The sequence below is a fragment of the Penicillium nucicola genome (assembly GCF_028828085.1).
Source record: "Penicillium nucicola strain IBT 29836 chromosome Unknown utg000010l, whole genome shotgun sequence".
NCBI lineage: Eukaryota > Fungi > Ascomycota > Eurotiomycetes > Eurotiales > Aspergillaceae > Penicillium > Penicillium nucicola.
The window spans coordinates 6242053-6265560 of record NW_026643134.1 but is presented as its reverse complement, the minus strand read 5'-3'; the positions used below and the strand labels follow the sequence as shown (position 1 = coordinate 6265560).

Here is a 23508-nt window from a genome sequence, read left to right as displayed (position 1 = left end):
AATATCTTGTTTGACTCAGGTCGTGACCTTGTGCCTGATTAGTCGACCTCATGACTTCATTCCCACCCCCACCAAGTGAAGATGGCTGCGAAACGGCCAATCGAACAACAATCGACGTGGAAATACTAGGAAGGAAAAGGCCAGAAATGTTCAAAACAAGGGCAGCTGAGCTTGGATTCTGCTTTTCCCTGCTCGCATCTATGATGATGGGTGAAAGTTCCCTGAGGAAATCTCTCTGTTAAACAAGAATATACTAACAGCATGCAGGAATACTTCATCAGCGGATTCAACATCATTCTCCCATCACTTGCAACAGCACTTGACATCCCACCCGACTCCCAAACATGGCCAGCAAGTGTATTCTCCCTTGTCACAGGAGCCTTCCTCCTACCGTTCGGTCGAGCCGCAGATATCTATGGCGGAGGCATCGTGTTCGTATGCGGGCTGCTCTGGTACACGATCTGGTCCTTGATAGGTGGTTTCAGCCAGAACTATCTCATGCTCAATTTCTGCCGGTCACTGCAAGGATTTGGACCTGCGGCGTTCCTCCCATCAGGTGTGATGCTCTTGGGTAGTATCTACCGACCAGGACCGCGAAAGAACCTGGTATTCAGCCTTTACGGCGCTTGTTCACCGATGGGATTCTTCTTGGGTATCTTTCTGTCGGGGCTGAGTGGGCAGTATCTTCCATGGAACTGGGACTTTTATATCGGTACTATTCTTCTGGCCATTGTGACTGTTATCGCATTCTTTACTGTTCCACTGGGGAGATATGCTACGAAGTCGGATACAAAGCATGGGACGGCCAAGATGGATTGGCTGGGTTTTATCACGATCGTGCCGGGGCTCATACTTGTGGTCTTTGGTATAACAGACAGTTCTCATGCTCCCAATGGTTGGGCAACACCATACATCTATATCACATTCATCATTGGAGGTCTGCTGCTGTGCACTGCGTTCTACATCGAAGGCTGGGTTGCAGAACAACCATTGTTGCCATTCGATCTGTTTGCGTCAAAGTATATGAAACCACTTTGCGTATCACTCTTCTTCTCATACGGGGTGTTTGGGATATACCTCTTCTATGCAAGCTTTTAGTAAGTGCACCATTAGCTAATTTACCATAGGCGATCGCTAACGAGCAAAACAGCATCGAAACCATCGTAGGCGCAACCCCCCTCCTTACAACAGCCTGGTTCGCGCCCATGGCAATCGGAGGCCTCGTCCTCGCTACAGTGGGAGGCTTCACACTTCATCATCTATCAGGGACTCTCCTGCTAGCATTCTCAACCATGGGATATCTCATTAGTGCACTTCTTTTCGCCCTCATGCCTGCCCAGCCAAACTTCTGGGCCTGGGTATTCCCTGCCATGGTATGTGCCACGATTGGCATTGATATCTCTTACAGTGTGAGCAATGTGTTCATTACTACCAGCCTGCCAAGCCACCAGCAGGGAACAGCGGGCGGTTTGGTCAATTGTCTGGTCTTTGTTGGTATTAGCTTCTTCCTTGGTTTTGCTGATTTTGCGGCCTCGAGCACCAAGCACCTGGGTGTGAAAGAAAGCTATCAGGTGGCCTTCTGGTTTGCGGTTGGAATTGCTGGTTTTGCACTTGTGCTTATTGTTTTTGGAATCAGGATCGACAAGGCTAAAAGTGATCTGACGGTTGATGAGAAGCGAGAACTCCACAAGGAAGCTTTAAGATCGTCCGATATAGTATAGACGTGGAGTTAGAGTTACAAAGGAAAGAAAAGAAGCCGTCCATAGGAAGAACATCAAACTTGTAAAAATAATGAATCAATTTCTGTCGCTCTGCCCTTTCTGTAGTCTCTGAGATGTTCGGCACTTGCATCTACAGATTCCCATTCCGAGATCGCCATGTTCACGTGGGTCATCAACAGATAAAGAATGTATTTGAAACGCATTCACTCGAAAGTATAAAAAAGGCGCTAATATGTTCAAATGGCAATCACCTTGAAAAAAGTACGCCGTGGGTGTGGGACCAAAGCCCATGACTCCTGAAAAAAACACCAAACCAGCCCAGCCCATCCTAAGCCGTCCATCCCATATTATCTCGTCTTATCTAACACACACCGTATCGAGCCCGGAACTTCGATGCAATCCTTAGTGGTTCCGAGTGCGCTTGCGGCTGCGCTCACGCTCCATAGCAGTAGGCGGGAACATCTCGGCGGCGGGGTTGTGAGCTGCAGGAGTCCAGTCAACAGCCATGGTAGGAGAGAAGTCAGGGTGAAGCTGTGAGTAACTGTTGGGGTCGGGTACGTGGCCGTCGATGAGGTCTGAAGACGGCAGAGGGGCGGCGACCAGCTCGACGAGGGAATGGTCGATCCACGAAACGGGCTTGTTAATGAGGCGGTTCATGCGCGCACAGTCGTCGTCGACTTCTTCGGTCATGAGAGAGGTGAGGGGCGGGGCGTTGCCGTTTGGTCGGGCGTGGTAGTTGGAGAGGACGTGGTAGGGGAGGTTGGGGCGGGTTGCAGGCTTATCGGCTAGATCGGCAAGGGCACTTAGAGCGCTATGAGCGGCGGTTGTGCGGGTCGAGCGGGTGGCATGGTAGTTGTGGCTGGCAGTGCGCATCATGTCTGCTGCGCTAGGGGTGCCGTTGTCTTCATTGCCGGTTCCTTCGGGGGTATCCTCGACGTCGGTGTTATTTCCGTTGGTCACAGCACCAGACCCGTGGTCTGGACGCTTGGAGGTAGAGAAGAAATGAACGGCAGCGACGTGGGCTTGATTGGCGTGCGCGCTAAGCTCCTTATCGGTGAACAGGGAGTGAATTGAATATGTTGGCACCAGCTGCTCCTTTGCAATTTCGGCCTTTGCGCGCTTCGCTGGGGTGGCATCACCCGTCTCCCGCACAGGAGAGCCAGGCTCCTCGTCGGGGGCCTTGCGCTTACGCTTATTCAACTCTGTGATAACACCGTTGCCCAGCTCATCGAGATCAACGCGGTGACGCGTGTGCCGAGTCTTGCGGTTGCTGTGGGTGCCACCAGGACTGGCAGGGTTGGTGATGCTGAATTGATTGGGGTGAAGCAGCAAAGCATTGGTGTCCGCGATGTCGAGCTGTTCCTTCTCGCGCATGAGACGGGCCTTTTTGCTGGAGATGCTCTGGATCAATCGTTCGCGGAGCGTAGAGGAAAGTTGGTTAAACTCTTCCTTTGCAAAGTAAACTCGGAAATCATGTTCGCGCTGCTGTCGCTCAAGCATATCGTTGTAACCATTCTGCAAAAAAAAAAGTCCGATTAGCAAAAGTCACCATGTTAACAAATAAACAACTTACCATAGTAGAGGTCAAAGTTGCGTCTCTTGTCTCCTTGACCTGATTGACTTGCTGGACAAAGCGAGAATACCAAGATCCAGCAAGCCCAGCCATCTCCTTCGCAAACTTGCTGCCACCACCAACAGTATCCTCGATCAGGGCGGCAATAGATTCGGCAGTGTCAAGCAGAGGACCAGCGCCATAGGGGTCGGCATTATTTATGAGAGTCATATCGCACTGCAAGGCATGCAGTTGCTGGCGGAACTGAATGTCGCGGTTATGGCTAAACTGCGCGGTAAGTTCCTGGAGGCGCTCCTGGAGCGCAGAACGACGTTTGTCGCGTTTCGAGGGGGCGCCGCTAGCCCCGCCACCAGGGCTGATGGGGGCTGCGTTTGGATAGGACATTGTATTTGGTGAGTGTGGTCGACGGTGAACGTTAGATTGCACCAGAGTTGGTCAGAGAGATGCTTGAGGGGTGGGTCGTCGGAGAAGTATGGCCGGAGGAAGGTTCCGCCGGTCCGAAGTAGATGAGGTAGTCGGGGAGACTACAATGGGAAACGGTTGTTGAGGAAACAATTATTCAGGTGAAAGGCCAAGGCATGTAAGCAAGAAGAGATTTTGTTGAATATCGTGGGGTTAGGGCTTTTCTCCAAGCCCCGTTGCCTAAACAGTTGAGCACATGACTACGAATAGCGATGAATAGAGAATATATCCTCCGGAATAGGCAAGGTAAATTATTTACCGATGTCAATAATTAGATAGGATGCATAATCATAGCGCCAAAGTACGATTGACAAAGTTGGAGAGATTTTGAAATGCAATACACAATACAGGCATTGAGCAGGAAGGGCACAATATCCCAAGAGGGAAATCAGCGGGCGACACTTTTAAGATTTCAAATACTGCGCTGGCATTAAATAATGACCCGATTCATTATTTTAGTTCACATTCTAGAATAAATAGCTCTCCCTCTAGAAGGATGCGAAGCAAATGATTATTGAGTTTGCGAAGAGGGAATACAGTTCGTCCAAGCAGGTCCACATTCAGTGGACTGACGTAGTGTATACCACTAGCACGCTTTGCTAGCCTCACTTGCCTTGAAAGACTTGCCTCTAGTAGCCTATAGTTACTAAAGTTCCATTACCAGTGAATCAAACAGTTCAAGAGCTGTCCAAAGCGTAATCACTGCCTCTACTGAGTCATCTAAAGGCGCTGAATAACCTCCAAGGTTAGTATTGTCGAGTTTAGTAAGCCCAATATCTTTATCAGTAGGCCTCAATCTCCCAACCCCTACAAAATAAAGCTCTATCAATAAGTTCTACAGAGGCTATTTTTACAAAGACTACTGAACGACTTGGTTTCTCCCTTCTGGGGCGGGGGAGGTTGACGGGAAATTCAGGGTTCCGGCTTAGGGAACGGAATAATATAATGTGAGTCTTTTGTGGCTTCTTCCTATATGATTGTACATCGTGGAGGGGGAACCTTGGGAGCATGCCAATGCCAATAGCCGGATCCGTCCTGCAAATGACAGCGAAGCCAATGGACTACCTGAATTTGAATCTGTGAGTTCGGAGGATTAAGTGAGAAAAACAAAAGAGTCGGTCTGTTTCATATTCTTTCCGTCTATATCCTGTACTCTGTGTATATTTTATATTTTATTTCCTGAAACCTTTGATGGGGAGGGTAGTGGAATGAGAGGATCTTGACACTATACTCCAGTCTCGTTCCATGTACATTGACGACATTCGATCGCTTATCATAGACAAAGCTATTGCCATGTGCAAGATATCACAAATTCATACATCATATATCATGTACATATTACCCCGTTTGCTGTACAGTAGTCTGGCGGAACCCACGACATTCCCTGAACAACCCAAAAATCGGTGAAGCCCAACGCAACCTAACAAACCCCGAAACAGAGCAGCACAGTCCACCGAGCAGTCGGACCCCTATTCAGAACCCCCTTTAATCCCAGCCATTTACCAGAAAGGATCCTTTAATTTCACTTTACAATGCACTACGCATATACATGTACAGAAAAGAAGTGTGCTATATAAGCAGATATATTGCCACTAAAACGTGTATCTTTATATCTCCATCATCAAGACAGAAAAAAAAAAAGCAGGATGTCATAAAACCCGAATCGCCAAATACAACCGGGGTATTTCATAGTTCATTCCGAAGGTGGCTGCTCCAAGGGAGAAAGAAGCCTGGGAGAGTCATGCAGTGGGATCTTTCCAAGATGCCCACAGAAAAAAAAAAAAAAAAAACCAAAAGGCGAGATGAAAGTCACAGGCCCAACCAACACCGGGGACGCCTTTGTCCCATGTCTTTTGAGCTAATTTGAAGGAAGCTGATGTGTTAAAATATGCTATGGTGGAATGAGGTGGTGGAGAATGGAAGTCAAGTGGAAGAGGAAGAAGGAGAGGAAGAGGTATGTGGAGGGTTAAGTTGAGGAGAGAAGAGCATCGAGTGCCTAGTTCGTGCGGCGAATCACGAAGACACCGAGCTCGATTCCATCGTGAGGCTCACTGTCCTCGCAGTAGCGTCGCTTGCGGATGCCGTCGAAGATCTCGCTAAGAAGCATAGCGGGTGATACTTCTTTCCCGGACATGCCACCAGAACTCATGGATTTATTCGGGTGGCGACGGCTGTTCTGCCAGTAAAGGTTAAGGACTTCCTTCATGCGGGCCTTTTCCTGGTGGATGAACCACTCGGACCAAAGGTTACGGTCGAGGTGGGTGCTTCCGCGGCCTGCATCTGCGACATGGAATTTGGAGGAGGGCGAGCTCAAAGTCTCGCAGAGAGTCACAATGTTTGCTTTCATGGTGGCAAAATCGTCCATCTGCGAGACAGTGTTGAGCTTACCGAGGTAGCGGCCCACATCTGCTGACAGCTCGTTCACCACAACGAGCTGACGAAGCAGGGGGTCGAGAATGGGTCCCAGATATTGGGATTTGAAAGTGGACGCACCCTTCTTGGTGGGGTACACGAAGAGGAGGGATCCACCGTTTGGTGAGAGCTCGCTCATTCGGTCGACAAGGAAGGATGGCCGTGTGGGGCAGAATACATCACGGTACTCTTGCGCGGAGGAAGGAGGGAGGTAACGCTCAAGGACGGAGATGTGCACACTGTGCGGAGGAACGATGGGCATGGGGGCATGGGACATTTGCCGCTGGAGAGGTCCCCGGTAATCGTGGTACGCACCAACCACGGCTGCACTGGAGAATACGGTGGCATTGAAATATTCTTCCGCGGCAGTAGGAGAACGCGGAGTACTGGGAGGAGAGTGAGGCAAGTTCGACAGACTGAACTGCTCGGGAACTGCATGGGTGACATTGATATATGGTGATTGGCCCGGTTGGAGGTGGTTGTGAACCGCCTGCACCATGGAACTGAAGACACTGTCGGTCTTTGGTAATGACACGGACTGATCGGATGTGCGGGGATAAGGAAGAGTTTGGGAAACGATCTTGACCGCCTCGCCCCGCGGGTTGGCACAACCCAGTGCGGATGCTACTAATCGTTAGTGAGGATTCCACGTCCGGCTCACTGCACACCTACCGGTCAAATTGATGCCATGATCCAGCCATGAGCCAATGTCCTGCTGACAATCCATTTCATCTTGAGGTCCCGGACTACCCCCCGAGCTGGAGGAACCATGGGAGGTTCCATCGGATGGGCTACTCAAGGTATCTGAAGCACCATTGGTGGAAGAGTTATCCGCACCTGGCCCATCCTCCATCATCTTCATGGAGGTCGGGTGCTGGTGCTGATGGGGATGCACATTGTACAGCAACATATCGGACTTGGGATTCCAGGCAACGTGGATATCGTCTTCTGGCGGGGTGGGAGGCAAGGTGGAGGGGTATTCCGACTGGTACGCGGGCGGGGAGTTCCAGGCCGGAGAGGCCGTCAAGGGTCTCGGCCCGCGAGACACCGTGGTTGAGAGACGAAGCCGGGAGTCTGCTGATCGAGGACGAGATTCTCGAGACCCAGCGCCACGATGTTCCCACGACGGGAAGTTGACGGCGACACTACTCTTGGAGAGAAACCGCGACACCGGAGACGGTCGTGTCCGCAGCGATCCTTGGGAGGCTCGTCGGCGGATCTTAGAGGGGGTTGCTGTGTTGACGGTTTCCTGAGTATCGTTGGAGTACAGATGTGCTTGTGTGTCGACTTTCACCATTGGTGGAACAGACATGGCCAGATTCTCGGGTAAGGCGATAGGCCACTGTCCATTGCACGGTTGACGATTCATTTGATATGGGCGACAACGATGTTCGGCATGAAGCAGAGGCCGGAATGGGGAGGGGGAGGGGAGAAATAAAGAGGGAAGAAGAGAAAAATGGGGGAGAGAGCGACAGAAGAAGGGATGAGAGCGACGAAGGTCTGGAAATTGACTTGGGGGGGCCAGAGCCCAGCGTACCCAGTACCTGGGCCCAGTATGGCCAACTGGGGGACTGACCAAGTACCAGTTACCTCAGAATGCCAAGAGTTGGGCCAGACTCGGAAGGTCTAGACCTTTTCATCGAGTCATCGGTTTTTCACACTTTTCTCTGCGCTCTCAGCGTGTGAAGGGAGTCGAGAGTCAAGTAGATTAACGGCATTCATCTCAACTGTCAAAATTACCCCCCCCCCCCTCCTACTCCTCTCCAATTCTCTGTCTTGCTGAAAGGCCAGTGCTAAAAATGTGTAGTCTAGAGCGACCGGTGGCTTCGTTAGCTCCACGGGGCGGCGATCATTCTCGGTTCTGCATCGAGTTGAGTGTCGGAAGGCTCCCACATAAATGAACTCATTACCTGAACCAGACTGCCACATATTGCCCTTCTGACTTGGGGTGGAGAGGATCCTGTTACTGGATACTGGATCCTGAATCCTGTTATTTGGTGATTCAGTGATATTCGATTACTTCGTTACGGTATTCGATCTCCCACAGAGGGGTTGGGCACATGCTCTGCTGCTGCCCAGAAAATCTTATTCTCTCCACATCTATTCTTGTTCAGGGTTCGCAGGAAGTTCGCATTTCCCCGGACCCTGAAGTGGACTGACAGACTTCGCGTGTACAAGTCCAGGGCTCATTTCCACCGTGCGCCTCGATCTGGTTCTGATGCCCAGTTTCCATCTCCGGAATACTCCACCAGTCTCAGATTGAGTGACTTGCCACCCGTTAATTTCATGTCGAATCGTCCACGCGTACTCGTACAATAGAGTTGCGTGATGTTACATGCTACATTTCGGGAAATCACACTGCTGCAGAATAGGATTAAGATTAAAAAATAATAATACTAATATCTAATGAGAAGGAAGATAAAGTATCTCTAGAGCCAGAGAGCCAATCTCGATCCCGGTACCACATCGCAGCCGAGAGAACAAATCCATGGATCTAGATCTGACATCACGAATAACGGCTCTTCTCCAGATCCGAAACCCTTGCGTGATGAGATCGGTCGCGTGTCTCGGGACCCGATTCCCGGGTCCTGAAGAGGCGAGGAACTTTATCCAGAACCTCGGAGACTGGCCTGGAGACTGGCCTGGGCCCGATCGGGAAGTGTGTGTGCATGTGTGCGTGTGGGTAGGGCAACACTGCTGGGAGCCAGCCCGAAACAAATCGGTCGGCAAGAGGGTTTCGTCCACTAGGAGTGGCGAAAACACCAAAAAAAGGTCGGTAAAACTGCATATGCGGGCTCTAGAGGGCGTTTGCCACTAGAGCTACATAGCCCACGAGGACCGCCTCAAGAAGTCAGCGACCGGCGCCGAGACTGAGTCGCAGTAGTACAGCCTGCCAGAGGCGGTCGCAAATCCTGCGAACAGCCCCAAAGCGAGGAGCGATACTTCTGCTCCTCGCGGGTGAGACGGACCTGCTTCCGCGCAAAGCTGGAAGGCTTCAGGGGAATAGTGCAAGACGCAGAGCGGCCATAAGTCGGCAGAGAGGACTTGGCCATGGATGGCATCGGGCGAGACGGGTCATCGAGAGTCGCACGCAGCTCGTAGCACTGCCGAACCAGCTCCTGGACGCCCTCCGTCAGGCGAGAGGCGCGCTCTTCGATATCGGGCCAGAAGGCATCCCCCCAAAAGGGATCTTCACAGACGGCCACTTCGAGTGCGGTCAGCCAGCACTGGAATGCAGAGCGCGCACCCGCGAGCTGGGAGGCGACGGTCACAAAGCGGATGGTGGGCTCGGAGTGGAGAACGTGCAGGACGATGCAGGCCGGGCAGCGGGCTGTGAGGTACCAGTCGTGTTCCTCGGTGAGAATGCAGTTCAGCCAGGCGAAGGCGCTGCGGGCTTCGCCCCGAAAGGCGCGTTCGGGTTCGGCGGCGCGCTTGCTGGGGAGGGTGCGGGCTGCGACACGCTCGGCTTGGTGGTTGATGAGGAAGAGGGGGACGAGGAGAGTGTGGATGATGTCGCGGTGGAGGCGGAAGGTCTCTTGTTCGGTGGTGGTGCAGGAGTGGCGATGGGCGGTGCAGAAGCTTGGTCGTTCCATACCGCATTCTTGTCTGCGAAGTTGTTCGCGCATGGCGCAGAAGGCTTCGTTGTGCTCTAGCTCGAGTTGAGCTTGCAAGGGGATCTGAAATGGGGACGACATGGTGCAGTCGAAGTGATCAATCACGATCGGTGAGGTTATACATGTAAAAATGTCGGATGAGGCTGTACATAGGGGGAGGCATAAGGGTCCAAGGAGGACCGGATGCGGGCATCAGAGAATAATATAGTTCCCCCCTTTACGGAAACGTCATGGTCGCAGATCAGGCTTGCCTCCCGTTTTGGGGGGGGCACACAGTCCAGGGTAAAAGCAGTCGATCGCAATTCGGTTCCACTAGCTGACGAACACTTTCGCCAATGGCGTTTGTTATTGGCGGACTTGGACCGGAATGGGTGGAGGGTGGAGATTGGCGAGAGTCTGGACTTGCACATCCATGTTACGGTTACAGGTCTACATAAGCTTATTCTCTTCTTCGCTCTCGCCTCATCTATATTTAAGATGGGAGAAAGTGTCTTGTCTCGTATACTCAGCTATCAGCCCCCTCTCAGCCTCTGCCACATCTCCAGGTAGCATACATATCTTGTCATTCATGGATCTCACCGGTGATAGGGGCTCTACTCTATCGCTAGGGCCCCCGTTCTAGCCCCAGGGCGACCGCCGAAGACCGTCCAGTGGGGTAACGTGGCTCGTGGGAGATTTAAAAAAGAGCGATGGCGTTCTGTTAGCGTTGATTTCTGGAAAGATAGGGGTCTCAGACTCCTATTCTGAGCCCGATCGGGAATCGGCTTAGCTGCCCAACAAAGATTACCTGCGCTTGCCGGTCTACGGTACTGTACAGGTGGTTGCTGGTGCCCTCGCGACTGGGCAAATCAAACATCGAAAAAATTGGGAAACTGCCGATGATCGCAAGCCGTGTGCCAGGTTTGTTGTCTATCTTTCCCCCGTTAGAGCCCAGTGGGTACACTGTAGGAGGGGGTCGTCTAGAGCCAGAAGAGTAGGGATTGGCAGGGTTTACAATGCAAGCAATTTGCATGCTAACGGTACGTGTGTACTGTGGGAGTACCGATGGGAATACAGAAGATGGCAGTGAAACTGACTTGGTTATTTACGTTATCTGTTGAACGCAAATAGCGAATGTCTCAACGCCTCAATCTCTAGTCTTTTTATAGTGTGGGACTCGGCTGATTCCGGGCTCAGGGGAGTACATTAACGTTCACCCGGGTACCGAGTAAGGTGACATATATAATCTCGGTCAGTGCAGAGATTGGGGTATCATTACCAGGTGATATCGAGTGTACAGTACAGCTGTAGTCGACCTGACAACGTGAAGTGAGGGCTAACATGATATAACATGATATAACATGATATAACGTGATCTAACGTGATCTAACGTGATCTAACGATACAAGGCTGGACCACGTGATTGGGGTTAGGGCTAGGCTAAACGGCTGACAATTGGGGGAATTTGTTTCATCTGCAGAGTCAGTCTTGGGTCTAGAAAGTGAAATGCCAATTCTTTCTTCCATTGATGTCGGACTATGGCTCATACTTAGTGTTGGAGTATTGGAATGGGATCCTGCTGAGATCATATAGTTATCCCTGGCATGTCCACAAGAATGAAGCACGCTAGCTCACCCTGCAGGTAATTTGGCTCAAATCAAGGAATTGCAGTGGCTTTCATTTCCGTAGTTCACCCCCGAAGTTTCTAAAGTTTCTGTTTTGTTCCTGTCCTGATTGCACCTGCCGTTTCTTTCAGGTCAATTGACCATAATTGCAGAGATTCCACTTTCTTTCTCATTTAATGAAGTGAACTGCCTTCAATTTCGAAATACTCCACCCCGTTGACTCCATAATCATGTTGTCTTCCTTGGCGCTTTCGGTGCCATTCCTGTTGGCTGGTTTGCACGCCACAGTCAATGCCGTCCCGACGATTTCGGCTGTCGGGTCCAAATTCTTCTATGAGAATGGCACTCAGTTTTACATCAAGGGTAGACCTCACTTCCACTCCGTCGCATAGGCAGAGAAACTGACGCCGCCAGGTATTGCTTATCAGCTGACACCCTCGGACCCATTGGTTGACACGGCGCAATGCAAGCGCGACATCGCCCGCATGGCCGAGCTGGGCACCAACTCCATCCGGGTGTACCATGTTGATCCCAGTGCCAACCACAAGGGTTGCATGACTGCTCTGGCCGATGCCGGGATCTACCTCTGGGTTGATCTGGACACTTTCACGACGCAGATCGAGCAGACCGCGCCCCACTGGAACCAGACCCAGTTTGATCGCTTCAAGGATGTTCTTGATGAATTCCAAAAGTACGAGAACACCGCTGGTGTCCTGGTTGGAAATGAGGTCCTCACCACCGCGGAGGGTTCCGCGGCTGCTCCGTACGTCTTGGCCGCTGCCCGCGACGTGAAGGCATACCGTGACCAGAAGGGATATCGCGAGATCCCCGTTGGTTACTCTGCTGCTGACATTGCCGATCTGAGACCCATGCTTCAGAACTACCTCGGCTGCTCTCAGAATGCTTCAGAGCGGTTGGATTTCTACTCGCTCAATGCCTATGAGTGGTGTGGTGACTCCAGCTACTCGCAGTCCGGCTACGACATGCTGCAGAAGAATGCCACGGACTACCCCATTCCTATCTTCTTCTCCGAGACCGGGTGCAACACTCCCAAGCCTCGTACTTTCGATGACCAGTCTGCGATCTTTGGTGACAAGATGGCCGATACTTGGTCTGGATCTATCATCTACGAGTGGCTTGAAGAGACCAACGACTACGGCTTGGTCAGCTACGGCCCCAGTGTCAAGGCTGCTACCGCCACTGCCACCTTTATCGAGGATGGTTTCACCCGTCAGGGTACCCCGACCCCGGTGTCGCCGGACTTTGACAACCTGAAGTCGCAATGGGCCACTTTGAACCCGACTGGTGTTGCCCTCTCTGATTACAAGAAGTCAGCCACTGGCCTGTCTATTGAGTGCCCTGCCTCGACCTCTGGTGGCTGGGACGTGGACCCCAGCTCTCCCCTTCCCACTCTCGGCCAGACCTACAAGAAGGGCTCCGGTTCCAGCGCCACAACCACTGGTGGCAGTGGTGCTAGCGGCACTGGGTCGGCTGCTACTGCCTCGTCGACCAAGGAGGGTGCTGCTTTTGCAGTGACCGCCAGTTCCCCCATGACTGAGCGCCTCCTCACTGGCTCCATTGTCCTCTCCGGCATGCTCGGTGCTCTTGCCTTTTGGCTGTGATTGCATTGCGAGTTGTATTGATATGCATCCATGACTTTCCGATAGAACGTTCAAAGTACTGCATAAAACGGAAACAGTTGGCGTCTTTTGTCGACATACAGGTTATGTTACAAGGTCTGTCTTTCTCGTGTACACAAATGAATATAAATTATTACTGTCAGTATTGAGTGTCATCAGACATAATCGTACATTCCCATCAACATCGCCAAGATATACATATAAACATGAAACTAATTAGTAAACGTCAATCCCTCGATCCCAGTAATGTTCATATCCAAATCCGGCAAATACAACTGAGGCGAAACCCGATCAACATGAATTTCAGGTTCGTCGTCTGAAACATCCTCGTCACTGTCTTCCTCGATCTTGATCTGAGGTCCCTGTCCACGCTCATGTTCTGTCTCGGCTTCACTGTCATCATCCACACTCTCCGTCCCACTGCCCGTATCATCAAACCCGAAATCAAATTCCGACGCTGATTCCGAGGGAACCATAGAAGGTGCAATCGAAGCCGGCGCAACAGAAGAAGATCTATAGCCAGACCCTGGACCGAAACCACCTTCTTCCCCGATGACTTCTAAATTCCGTCCATAACCACCACCACCATCATCAACCCTCTCCTTCTCCCCTTTAACCTTCCCACTATCCATCTTCCCATTCCCCCCCTTCCCACAATGAACACCATCCGCCCCAAACCCAATCTTCACAGCACCCCCAAAGCACCTCCTCACCCTCTTCGCCGTCGGCCGCTTCAACCCATCCCCATCAAGCATAGCACGCACCACAATCAACATGCGCGGGACAGCCCAGAAACACCGATCAGACTTCCTGTCCCGCCGACAGCGTTTCAACGCATCGCCCTCCAGCAAGGCAATCCACGATTGAACCTGGACGCCGTTGCGGGGGAGATGGAAGGAGGCATCTGCCATTCCGCCGCCTCGGCCGGCCGATCTGTTGCGCGCGGAGCGGTGCGTCGAGAACGAGCTGAGGGTGCGTTTGTGCAGGGCTGTCAGGATGTCTAGGGTTATGGCGGCTAGGGAGAAGAGGTCTGCTGGGGCGTCTTTGGGGATTTCCTTGGAGGATGGGTTTTGGGTTGGGGTGGAGAGGGTGGAATGGGGGGTTGGGGGTCTGTAGGAGCGGAAGGAGGGGGTGAGGGATTGGGCGGATTTGGAGTGTCGGAGGGAAGACGAGCCTGGGTGGAGGGTGTTTGTTGGGGAGGGGTTTGTTGCGAGGGATGTGGTGGAGGGGGAGGTTGGTGGGATTGAAGAAGTTGAGGAGCAGGTTGTGGAGGAGCCCGTTGAGGATGATGAGCCTGATATTGAGGAGGAGGAGAGGAAGGTTCTTGCTTTGGATCTGAGAGGCCAGAAGGACGGTCTGGTTTTCTTGCTGTTTTGGGGTTGGGTTGGGCTCATTGTTGTGTTTGTGGCTCCTGATGAGGCTGTTGATGATGTGCCTGAGGAGGAGGAGGATGAGGAGAAGGCGAAGGAGAAGCGGGATGGGGATCCGGGTAGTCCTATGCGGATCACTGTGCCCTTGGAAGCAGCCGAGTCTGGGCGTGGGTTTTCTGTCGAAGACGGTGGGCTTTCATTGAGAGGAGATAGGGCTAAGCGGGCGGGCTTTTGTCGCCGTTTGGTTCGTCCACCGGATTGGAGGTAGGTTGTTGGGGGTGGTGCTGGTTTGGGGGGTGCTGCTGGTGCTGGAGGCCGGACCCAGCGCTCTGGTGCTGAATAGTTGTATGCCTCGAGGTCGTTGACGTGTGGGGGACTTAGGAGGGAGTCTAGAGCTTGGAACTGGCCCAGGCAAATGTGATAGTTGGCGTCGACGTAGATATTGGATGGACGGATTGCCCCGTGGGATTGGCCACGGGCGTGGAGCCAGGCGACTGCTGAGGTGAGACAGTGAGGCCAGACGATGAGTGTCTGTCGACGTTGCTCTTTGGACAATCGTTTGAACGCCGAGGGCTCATCAGTCAGGAAGCTGTGCAAAGTCCAGTCCGCCGTGGCCCCGGTAAAGAGCACGCTGACACTGTCATCTTTGAGGTATGAGGCATAGACTGATATGAGATGCTCATGAGATAGCTTCCTCAGCTTGCGGATCTCCGCAAGAACCTCCGCCGAGGAGAAGAAGTGCGGTGCACCCCCGACTTGCACCTGGGTGCGCATATAAACTCGGCAAACCGAGCCCGCCAGCACCACCTTGTCCACGGTCTCATCACGTCCATGCAGCCCTGTACCCGTATGAGAGCGCACCACCTCGACCGGCACGCCTTCGTTCTCTGTATAGACCACATGGTCACTCTCCCCGATTCCCCGAACCAAAAACCGCCATTGCGCATGGAAAAAGCGGGTATCGAGATTCATGTCATCCCCATGGGGACACAGCTTCAGGAGATCGACACTATGTTCGGCAATTGGCAGATCATCATCATCGCATGACTCATCTACCAGAGTAAAGATGCGATCGGGAATGCCAATTGCATCGAGAATCAGAAAGAGTCGACCGGCCTTCAGCAGGATGTATTCCATATAGGTCTCGCTGGTCAGCCCTTCGCCCCATCGCGGCAGTTCAAACAGCCGCGGGATATTGTCCTGTCGCAGCCGACTAACAATGTACTTTGTGTCTAGGGTGGCTTTGATGCGCTCCTCGGGCCACCAGAGGGAGGTTGCGGTCTCTGTGGGTTGAGACATGGTGTGAGCATACGCATTGGAGAAGTCTGGACGACGGCCGATATAAGTAGACGTGTACACCGGAGCTCCGGACGTTGCGACCCCTGTCAGCCTTTCTTTTTTTTCACGTTTAAACCTTGGGACCACTGGAGTTGTGGACTATACGAGACGCCTACTGGGTGTCGCGAGAAGGCTTATCTCAACGGCAAGGGGAAGTGTCCAATAGTGCCACGATCAGATGAACCGAGGACCGTCCACCAGTGCCGGTCCTGAAAGCAATTCATGTAGGCATCTTCAGTGTGAAGTAAAGTGCTTTCACTAGGACATTGTTCACAGCCTCCGCGTCAGCCAATCTTGCCCGGTTGGCTTATCTTCGGGGGTTTGTTACTAACGAGATAAGGAGCAGATCTTCATGGATTTCCACTGTCATATGTAGCCCAGGAACTAGTGCTATTGATGTTCATGATTCTATTGTATTGCAAGGGAGTCTTTCAATTATTGGGTCTGCTGAGATCTATCCAGCAGAGTTAATGCAGTCATGTCGGTACATGGGCTATGATTCCTATCTTCCGACTCTATTTTCTCCCCCCTGACAACACAGTCGCCCGACAAGCCAGTGGCGTTCGATAATCTCAGAAGCGAGAGCCCATTCGTCATCCATCTCCGAGACGGTCATCTGCAACAGTGAATAACCTGACTCTACATGATAAGCGGCAACGGGGTTTCCTCGGAACCCCAATAGCCTAGCGCGGCTAACCGTTTGCCCTTCAAGAACGGTGGATCGGCCTACTCCGATACTTGGTCGCCGGGTCAAGTGGAGGTGTTGGCGATATCCACCCTATCTGTGCACCTCTTGTCCATCAGTTCCAGCTGACAGTCTGCATACTGGATTGGCAACCCACGTCCCTGGACTAGGCATTCAACTCGGTGGTAACAGACGCGCTTCCCGCCGTGAATGCAGGCGACAAGGTCCACGGAGAAGCGGCCAAAAAACAAACTCCTCCGCGGACGTCGACAATAGCTGCTCGAAGGATGAGATTCCTTCTCCGCTGAACGCACGACCCAGTTCGCAAAACACACACTACTGGCCCCCCGCCCACTCGGAAGGATCGATAAGAACCTGCTTTTTCGGTCTGGACAGCCCCGACGAAACTAAGAGGCTTCAATGGATTCTTCGGGAAGTCTCTACCGAAGAGAATTGGTATGGTCGGGCGACCTTGAACAATTTGGTGGACAATCCAGATGCTAGTCTGCGGTCCGGAGAACTAACTTGTGTTCTGCTCACTCCAGCCTACTGGACAGGGTGGCTCGGTTGATTCGGTTGATTCAGGCCAAGTATGTTCATTATTCGAAGTCTCCAAACTACAGTAATAGTGTAAGCTATTATGGTACCGGTCATGAAGGCTACATCGTTGAATTCCGTGCACAACTCCAGTCACCAATGATGGATACGTAGTCCTCGGGAGTTTGATAGAGCTAGAGGAGCTTCCGTTGTATCAGGATTGCTTGATTCTCTGTGCATATCCCCGACTGTTCATCATCACACGTGAGATCAGGATCGTGCCTTCCACAATAGTTGTCCGTTACCCTGTTCACCGCACGTGCGCAAAAGAGAGCCAAACATTCTGGCCCAATTCTCCTTGGTCCCCAAATCATGCAAATCACTGCTGAATACAAGTACCTTGCCTCTGCGGTTTTTTACCCCGTTAATTCGGAGCCCGAACAGCCACGCACGATGATCGTCGTTACTGGAGGAGCGAGCTTCATTGGCTCGAACTTGATCAAGGAACTGAACAACCGCGGGTTCAGCAACATCGTGGCTGTGGATGACCTGGGTACCGAGGGCGCCAAATTTCGCAACCTGGCCGATTGCCAAATCACGGATCTAATCTCGCCGGCGGAGTTTCGGGCTGCCATTCGTAACAGAGCTTCCACCCTCGAGACCACCGACTTCCGGGCTACGAGCCGCAGTCAGCCGTTCCTCAGCCAGACCCGCATTGTCTACCACTATGGCGGCGTATCTGCCGAAGCCAATGGTGCAGACGTGATGGATGCTTACTTCACGTACGGAAAGGAGGTCTTCAATTGGTGTCAGCAGTCAAAGATTCGATTCATCTATGCATCCTCTTCTTCTGTCTATGGAGCTGGCCCCAGCTTCAGCGACATCGACGGTAAAGAAGCCCCTCTGACCCCCAAAGGCTACTGCCACCTCCTGTTGGATCAGTATGTGGCCAAAAATAAGCAAATTCCCAGCCAGCAGGTCGCCGGTCTTCGCCTCTTCAGTATCTACGGACCTGGCGAGCAATACAAGGGTAGCAAGGCGAGCGTGATCAATCAGTTCTATACCAAGCGCATGGAGTTCAAGGCAGTCGAGCTGTTCGGAGAGTACGCAGGATATGAAGCCGGACAGCAGAAGCGCGACTTTGTTCACGTCGAGGATGTGGCTCGCCTGAACTGCTGGTTCTACGACCACCCCGAAGCCGAAGGCATTTTCAACGTGGGGACCGGCAAGGCCAGGTCTTTCCAGGAGGTTGCCATGCAGGTTGTCAGCCACTTTGGTAGTCCCGAGGGATACATTCGTGTCATTCAGTTTCCTCACTACCTGAAGGGAAAGTACCAAAACACCACCTGTGCCGACATCTCCAGCCTTAGACGCAAGAATGCCCGCTTGGTCTTTCGTGATATCGAGAAAGGTGTCCCTGATTACATGGACTGGCTTGATGATACCCTCTTCAGCCACCAGAAGCGGCCTGAGAAGGAGTGAGGGTGGAATTTGAACGAATTTGTGGGATGCTGGTGATGATGAAGACATTTCTGCTTCTTTATTTCCTTTTGTTATGAGATTATGCTTTAACTATGTATGTCCTGTCATGATACAAACTGGCTGAAAAATGGATTTGAGTTACCTGAATCAGATCCGGCTAAGATTCATATGATGTCTCTGAATTCTACTACTGCCAGTGGGCCGTCCTTGAAATATGAATATCCACTAAGATAGCCTGCAAATCCTACGTATTTTAAGCTCATCTAAAGTCCAAAGCAAACATGGGTTACACTACAGTACTCTCACTCACTAAAAGCAAAGTCAAGGCAAAACGAGGTCTATCTTCATTCAATTAGAGAGTGAATAAGTACAATACAAAAAGGCATCCCTCGCAGCCCGTTCCATATCAGTCAATTCGCGAGCCCAGAAAACAAGAGGGACAGCAACGAAGACAATCAAATTCAAAGAAAAGAAAAGAGACAAAAATAGCAATCACAGAAGCCATATCAAATTAGATCCGTCAAAGAAAGTCAAGGACTTTCCCCATTACAGCATCAAGCTAAAGAATACAGCCAACGAACCCAGAATCAGACTAGAAGCGACTGAAAGACTGGACGCCGAGTTGAAGACTGGCGAGGCGCTGGCCGAGGCACTTCCACTGGCACTTCCACTGGCACTTCCACTGGCAGAGGCAGAAGCGTATGCGCCTGCGGAGGCTGTGACCCAGGTTGCGGATGCGGGCACTGGAACGACGCCTGTGTTTGCTGGGGAGACGGCGCTGGTGCTGGGACCGGCGGGGACGAGGCCGATGGTTGCACCTGCACTGACACCCGTTCCGGTAGCGGTGTTGGTGATGAAGCTGACTTGGGGGACTGTCAGGGTGTAGGTGGAGTAAGTGATGGTGGTGCAGGGGACAGCCGGGGCGGAGGTGAGGGGCGCGGCTGGGGTGAGGGTTGCCGGGATGCCAGTTGCGTCGACGGCGCTAGAGACAGCGACGGAGGGGACGACGGTCGGGACCAGGGTGATGGTCGAGGGGATGGCGGTGACGATGGCTGGGTTCTGGGGCACCCAGGATGCGCAGATTCCGGTGAAGTAGGAGAGGGCGGACTGGACTTCGGCCTTGGAGGCACCCCAGGCTTGGATGCAGGAGATGACCTTATTGGTGAACTCGGTGTTGGGGCAGAAGCAGGAGGCGTCGCTGTTGGATGTGCACTTGGGTGCGAGGCTCAACCAGGTGTTGATACACTGGGGGACGGTGTTGGGGCAAGGAGCCGAGGGAGCGGGGCTCGATGCTGGGGAGGTTCCAGTGACGGCGACAGCGGTACCTGTTGCGGCGGAGACGTCAGAGGTGCCTGTGGCTGTAGCACTGCACTTGGTGCAGATTGTAGAGAGCGAGGTCAAAGTGACTGTGGAGACGGTGCTAGAGGTAGTCAGGTAGGTGGACGAGCCTGAAGTCACAGTGCCGGTAACGGGGCAGGTAGTGACGGTCTCGTAGGTAACAACTGTTGTAGTGTGGTCCTCGGGAACAGCAGGGGTCGAGTTGGCACCGACGCTGGTGGGAACAGGGCTGGTGGCCACTTCGGTTCCAGTGGGAGCAGGGGTGCTGACGGCAGCGACTGAACTAGGAATGGAGGAGGTTGAAGTCAAGGTGACAGTGGAAACAGTGCTGTAGGTAGTCACAAAGGTCGAAGATCCAGAGGTGACAGTGTCAGTGACAGGGCAGGTGGTAACAGTCTCGTAGGTAACGACGGTGGTAGTCTGGCCCTCAGGAACAGTGGGGGTCGAGCTAACAACAATGCTAGTCACAGCAGGTCCAGTGGGAGCCGGGCTGGTAGCAACATCAGTTCCAGAGGGAGCGGGAGTGCTGCCTGCGGCGACGGAGCTGGGCAGGGAAGAAGTCGAAGTCAAGGTGACAGTGGAAACAGTGCTGTAGGTAGTGACGAAGGTGGAAGATCCCGAGGTGACGGTATCAGTGACAGGGCAAGTAGTCACAGTCTCATATGTCACAACGGTGGTGGTTCCGCCCTGAGGGACAGCAGGGGTAGAGACAGCCCCGACGCTGGAGGTAATGGAACTAGTGACGGCTGGACCGGTAGAAACAGGGGCAGTCTCAGAGCCAACGGGACTGGAACCCTCGGGTGTACCAGATGGGACGACGGAGCTCTGGCCAGCAACGGAGGTAGCAGTGGCAGTGGCAGAGCACTGTGTGCAGACAGTGGAGGTAGAAGTCAAAGTAACAGTGGACACAGTGCTGGAGGTGGTCACAAAGGTGGAGGAGCCAGAAGTAACTGTGTTGGTCACGGGGCAGGTAGTCACGGTCTCATAAGTCACAACGGTAGTGACGGTCTCGCCAGGAACACCCGGGGTGCCAGCAGGAGTAGACGCAGCAGAGGTCACGCTGGGAACCGTAGGAGTGCCCGAAGGAGAGGATCCGGACTCCGAAAGAGTGGGAGTTTCACTGGGACCAGTGGATTGAGCAGGCGAGCTGACGGGAAGAACGCCGCTGGGGCTGCTGGGAACACCAGGCACAGACGAAGATCCAACAGCTGGGGTAGTCTCAGTGACAGGGCAGACGGTGGTCGAGACAGCGATAGTGGAGGTGACGACGGTGGTAGAGTCAGCCGGGCAGTTAGTGACGCTAGCAGCGCAGCTGGTGATAGTAATCTCGCTGGTGGTGTACACAGTCGAGGTGGTCCATTGAGCAGGAGTAGTAACACCAGGAGTGGTCACGGCACCAGGAGTGGTCACAGCACCAGGAGTGGTCACAGCACCTACAGATGAGGGCGAAGGAGTTCCAGCAGGGGTTGAAGCAGAGCCTGAGGAAGCAGGAGCTGAGGGTGTCTCGCTGGCGGACCCAGACCAGACAGAGGAGTATCCAGCACTGGAGCTAGCAGGCGAAACGCTGCTAGGGCTAGGGGCACCGGGCAGGGAAGGCGAGCTAGCAGCGGCGGGAGTAGTCTCGGTAACAGGGCACACAGTGGTTGAAACAGCAATAGTAGAAGTAACGACAGTGGTAGAGTCAGCCGGGCAGTTGGTGATGCTAGCAGCGCAGCTGGTGATGGTAATCTCGCTAGTGGTGTACACAGTCGAGGTGGTCCATTGAGCAGGAGTAGTAACAGCACCAGGGGTGGTCACAGCACCAACAGATGATGGCGAAGGAGTTCCAGCAGGGGTCGAAGCAGAACCCGAGGAAGCAGGAGCTGAGGGTGTCTCACTGGCGGACCCAGACCAGACAGAAGAGTATCCAACACTGGAGCTAGCAGGCAAGACGCTGCTAGGACCGGCAGGCAGAGACGGGGAGCTGGCAGCGGCAGGGGTAGTCTCGGTAACTGGGCAAACCGTGGTAGAGATAGCAATGGTCGAAGTTACGACGGTAGTTGAGTCGGCTGGGCAGTTGGTGACGCTCGCAGCACAGCTAGTGATAGTGACCTCACTGGTGGTGTACACGGTCGAGGTGGTCATCTTGACAGGAGTGCTAGCACCCGGTGTAGTGACAGGGGAAACCGACGACGGGGCCGAGGAGGGAGCCGAGACCGAAACCGAGGCTGAGGGCACGGAGCTAGACCCAGCAGCAACGGAAGTGTATGGCACCGAGGTGGCAGGGACAGAGACTGAAGCTGAAGCAGTGCTAGTAGTACCGGGAGTGCAGTCAAAGCCAACGCTGTAGATCCCGAATCCACAGCTCTCAGTCTCGCTGTCCTCAGGAAGCTCGAAGTGAACGGAAGTAGCACCACCACACTGGTCATTGGTGACGGTGGTACCGCCGGAGTGGCAGCTAGCGGTGTTCTTGCAGGTCGATCCGTCGGGCATGCTGTAGATGATGTGCAGCTCGGTTTCCTTCTCAGTAGCAATGTGGAAGTTGGTCACAGAGAAACCGCTCTCCTCAGAGCCACAGGAGAACGAAGGGGCTGAAGAGCCGGAGCTGCTGGAGCCAGAGCCATGGCTGGAGCTGGAAGAGCTGGAAGAGCTGGAGGATCCACGAGAGACAGTACCAGAGATACACTTCTGGGTCTATGGTAAGGTCAGTACATTGTAGATGATCATGATGTCCTGACCTGTCAATATCAAATCAACTTACACCACGCTTGCCGAGGCTGGAGCCAAAGCCGTTGCCACAAGTGAAACCTGAGAACTCAAAGCCACCATAGCTGGAGAATGAACCAGCAGCGAGATCAGACCAGCTGAAACCCTTCTGCTGGTGCTCATTACACTTGTTGGGGGATCGACCAGGGCTGGAGTAGCATTTCTCGGAACCCCAGTACTGCGGCTGTTAGCATGGGCATTCTTACACATTCATCGAGTGACATACCGATCCAGTGGCCTGGACAGAGGCCAGAAGCGAGAAGAAGGCGAAAGAGGAAACCTTCATGTTGAAGGACGTCGATAACGAGTGACGGGAAAGTGAGAGACGAAACCGGAGAAGAAAGAAGAAGAGGTAAGGAGAAGAAGTAAGAAAGAAATGCCAAGAAAAGAATAGTTATAAAGTCGGATGTCAATAAGCTCTCGGTAAAATAGAGCAATCAATCTAGTGATTCTAAGTGCGACGTGATTGTTTAACCAGCAACAATGAAAGGCGTCAATGAAAGCCAACGATTAACGAGGGTGGCACAAGAAATCCAAAATCCCTGAACGAGTGGGAATAGGCTTAAAGCCAAACAGAAAAGAAAAAGACAATGACAGAACTGAAAATGGTCCAGGGTCCTGGGCAAAGCGCTCTTAAAGACTCCATAGTGGACCATGAACACAAAGGGTCTTCCTTTTCCCTATCCTGCTAGGGAACAGGTAAGACATGCTACTAGAGAGGGGCGCTGATTTCCTCCAATCGGTATGAATTGGAAGACATTTATGAAACGTTTGCCAGCCCAAAGAGGAAGACTCTGGGATCCATTCCAGGCGCGGCGCTGACTAGTGCAGGAACAGCCTGAAGAGGCTGTGGTGGAGAACCAGTTAGGGCTTGCAGGACAGAGCGCCTGCGGGGTTTGGTCCATGTTCGTCGACTCAATGCAGTACTTCTTTGAGCCAATAGAGATACAGAAGAGTAAAAATAGCATTGAACAATGGAGCGGCGCT

At 52.8% G+C, this 23508-nt stretch overlaps 8 protein-coding genes across 8 annotated transcripts; 3 read left to right on the top strand and 5 right to left on the bottom strand.

Moving 5' to 3' along the window:
* Positions 1-50: 50 nt before the first annotated feature.
* Positions 51-1721, top strand: N7511_010938 (uncharacterized protein; the record flags this gene model as incomplete). The annotated part of the gene is made up of 3 exons (XM_057133315.1): positions 51-210; positions 248-1097; positions 1151-1721. 3 exons carry the CDS (start codon positions 51-53, stop codon positions 1719-1721), a joined length of 1581 nt encoding a protein of 526 aa, XP_056981303.1.
* Positions 1722-2123: 402 nt separating this feature from the next.
* On the bottom strand, positions 2124-3678 carry N7511_010937 (Sds3 domain-containing protein; the record flags this gene model as incomplete). Its single annotated transcript, XM_057133314.1, has 2 exons — positions 2124-3236; positions 3295-3678. The coding sequence occupies 2 exons, from the start codon at positions 3676-3678 to the stop codon at positions 2124-2126; spliced, it is 1497 nt and encodes a 498-aa protein (XP_056981302.1).
* Positions 3679-5752: 2074 nt separating this feature from the next.
* N7511_010936 (uncharacterized protein) lies at positions 5753-7465 on the bottom strand (the record flags this gene model as incomplete). The annotated part of the gene is made up of 2 exons (XM_057133313.1): positions 5753-6792; positions 6841-7465. 2 exons carry the CDS (start codon positions 7463-7465, stop codon positions 5753-5755), a joined length of 1665 nt encoding a protein of 554 aa, XP_056981301.1.
* Positions 7466-9011: 1546 nt separating this feature from the next.
* On the bottom strand, positions 9012-9863 carry N7511_010935 (uncharacterized protein; the record flags this gene model as incomplete). The annotated part of the gene is made up of 1 exon (XM_057133312.1): positions 9012-9863. One exon carries the CDS (start codon positions 9861-9863, stop codon positions 9012-9014), a length of 852 nt encoding a protein of 283 aa, XP_056981300.1.
* Positions 9864-11616: 1753 nt separating this feature from the next.
* gel6 (putative 1,3-beta-glucanosyltransferase) lies at positions 11617-13008 on the top strand (the record flags this gene model as incomplete). The annotated part of the gene is made up of 2 exons (XM_057133311.1): positions 11617-11749; positions 11801-13008. The coding sequence occupies 2 exons, from the start codon at positions 11617-11619 to the stop codon at positions 13006-13008; spliced, it is 1341 nt and encodes a 446-aa protein (XP_056981299.1).
* Positions 13009-13238: 230 nt separating this feature from the next.
* Positions 13239-15695, bottom strand: N7511_010933 (protein kinase domain-containing protein; the record flags this gene model as incomplete). Its single annotated transcript, XM_057133310.1, has 1 exon — positions 13239-15695. One exon carries the CDS (start codon positions 15693-15695, stop codon positions 13239-13241), a length of 2457 nt encoding a protein of 818 aa, XP_056981298.1.
* A 1633-nt stretch (positions 15696-17328) lies between these two features.
* N7511_010932 (uncharacterized protein) lies at positions 17329-18438 on the top strand (the record flags this gene model as incomplete). The annotated part of the gene is made up of 1 exon (XM_057133309.1): positions 17329-18438. One exon carries the CDS (start codon positions 17329-17331, stop codon positions 18436-18438), a length of 1110 nt encoding a protein of 369 aa, XP_056981297.1.
* Positions 18439-18984: 546 nt separating this feature from the next.
* N7511_010931 (extracellular serine-threonine rich protein) lies at positions 18985-22807 on the bottom strand (the record flags this gene model as incomplete). The annotated part of the gene is made up of 3 exons (XM_057133308.1): positions 18985-22449; positions 22517-22699; positions 22748-22807. 3 exons carry the CDS (start codon positions 22805-22807, stop codon positions 18985-18987), a joined length of 3708 nt encoding a protein of 1235 aa, XP_056981296.1.
* Positions 22808-23508: the final 701 nt, after the last annotated feature.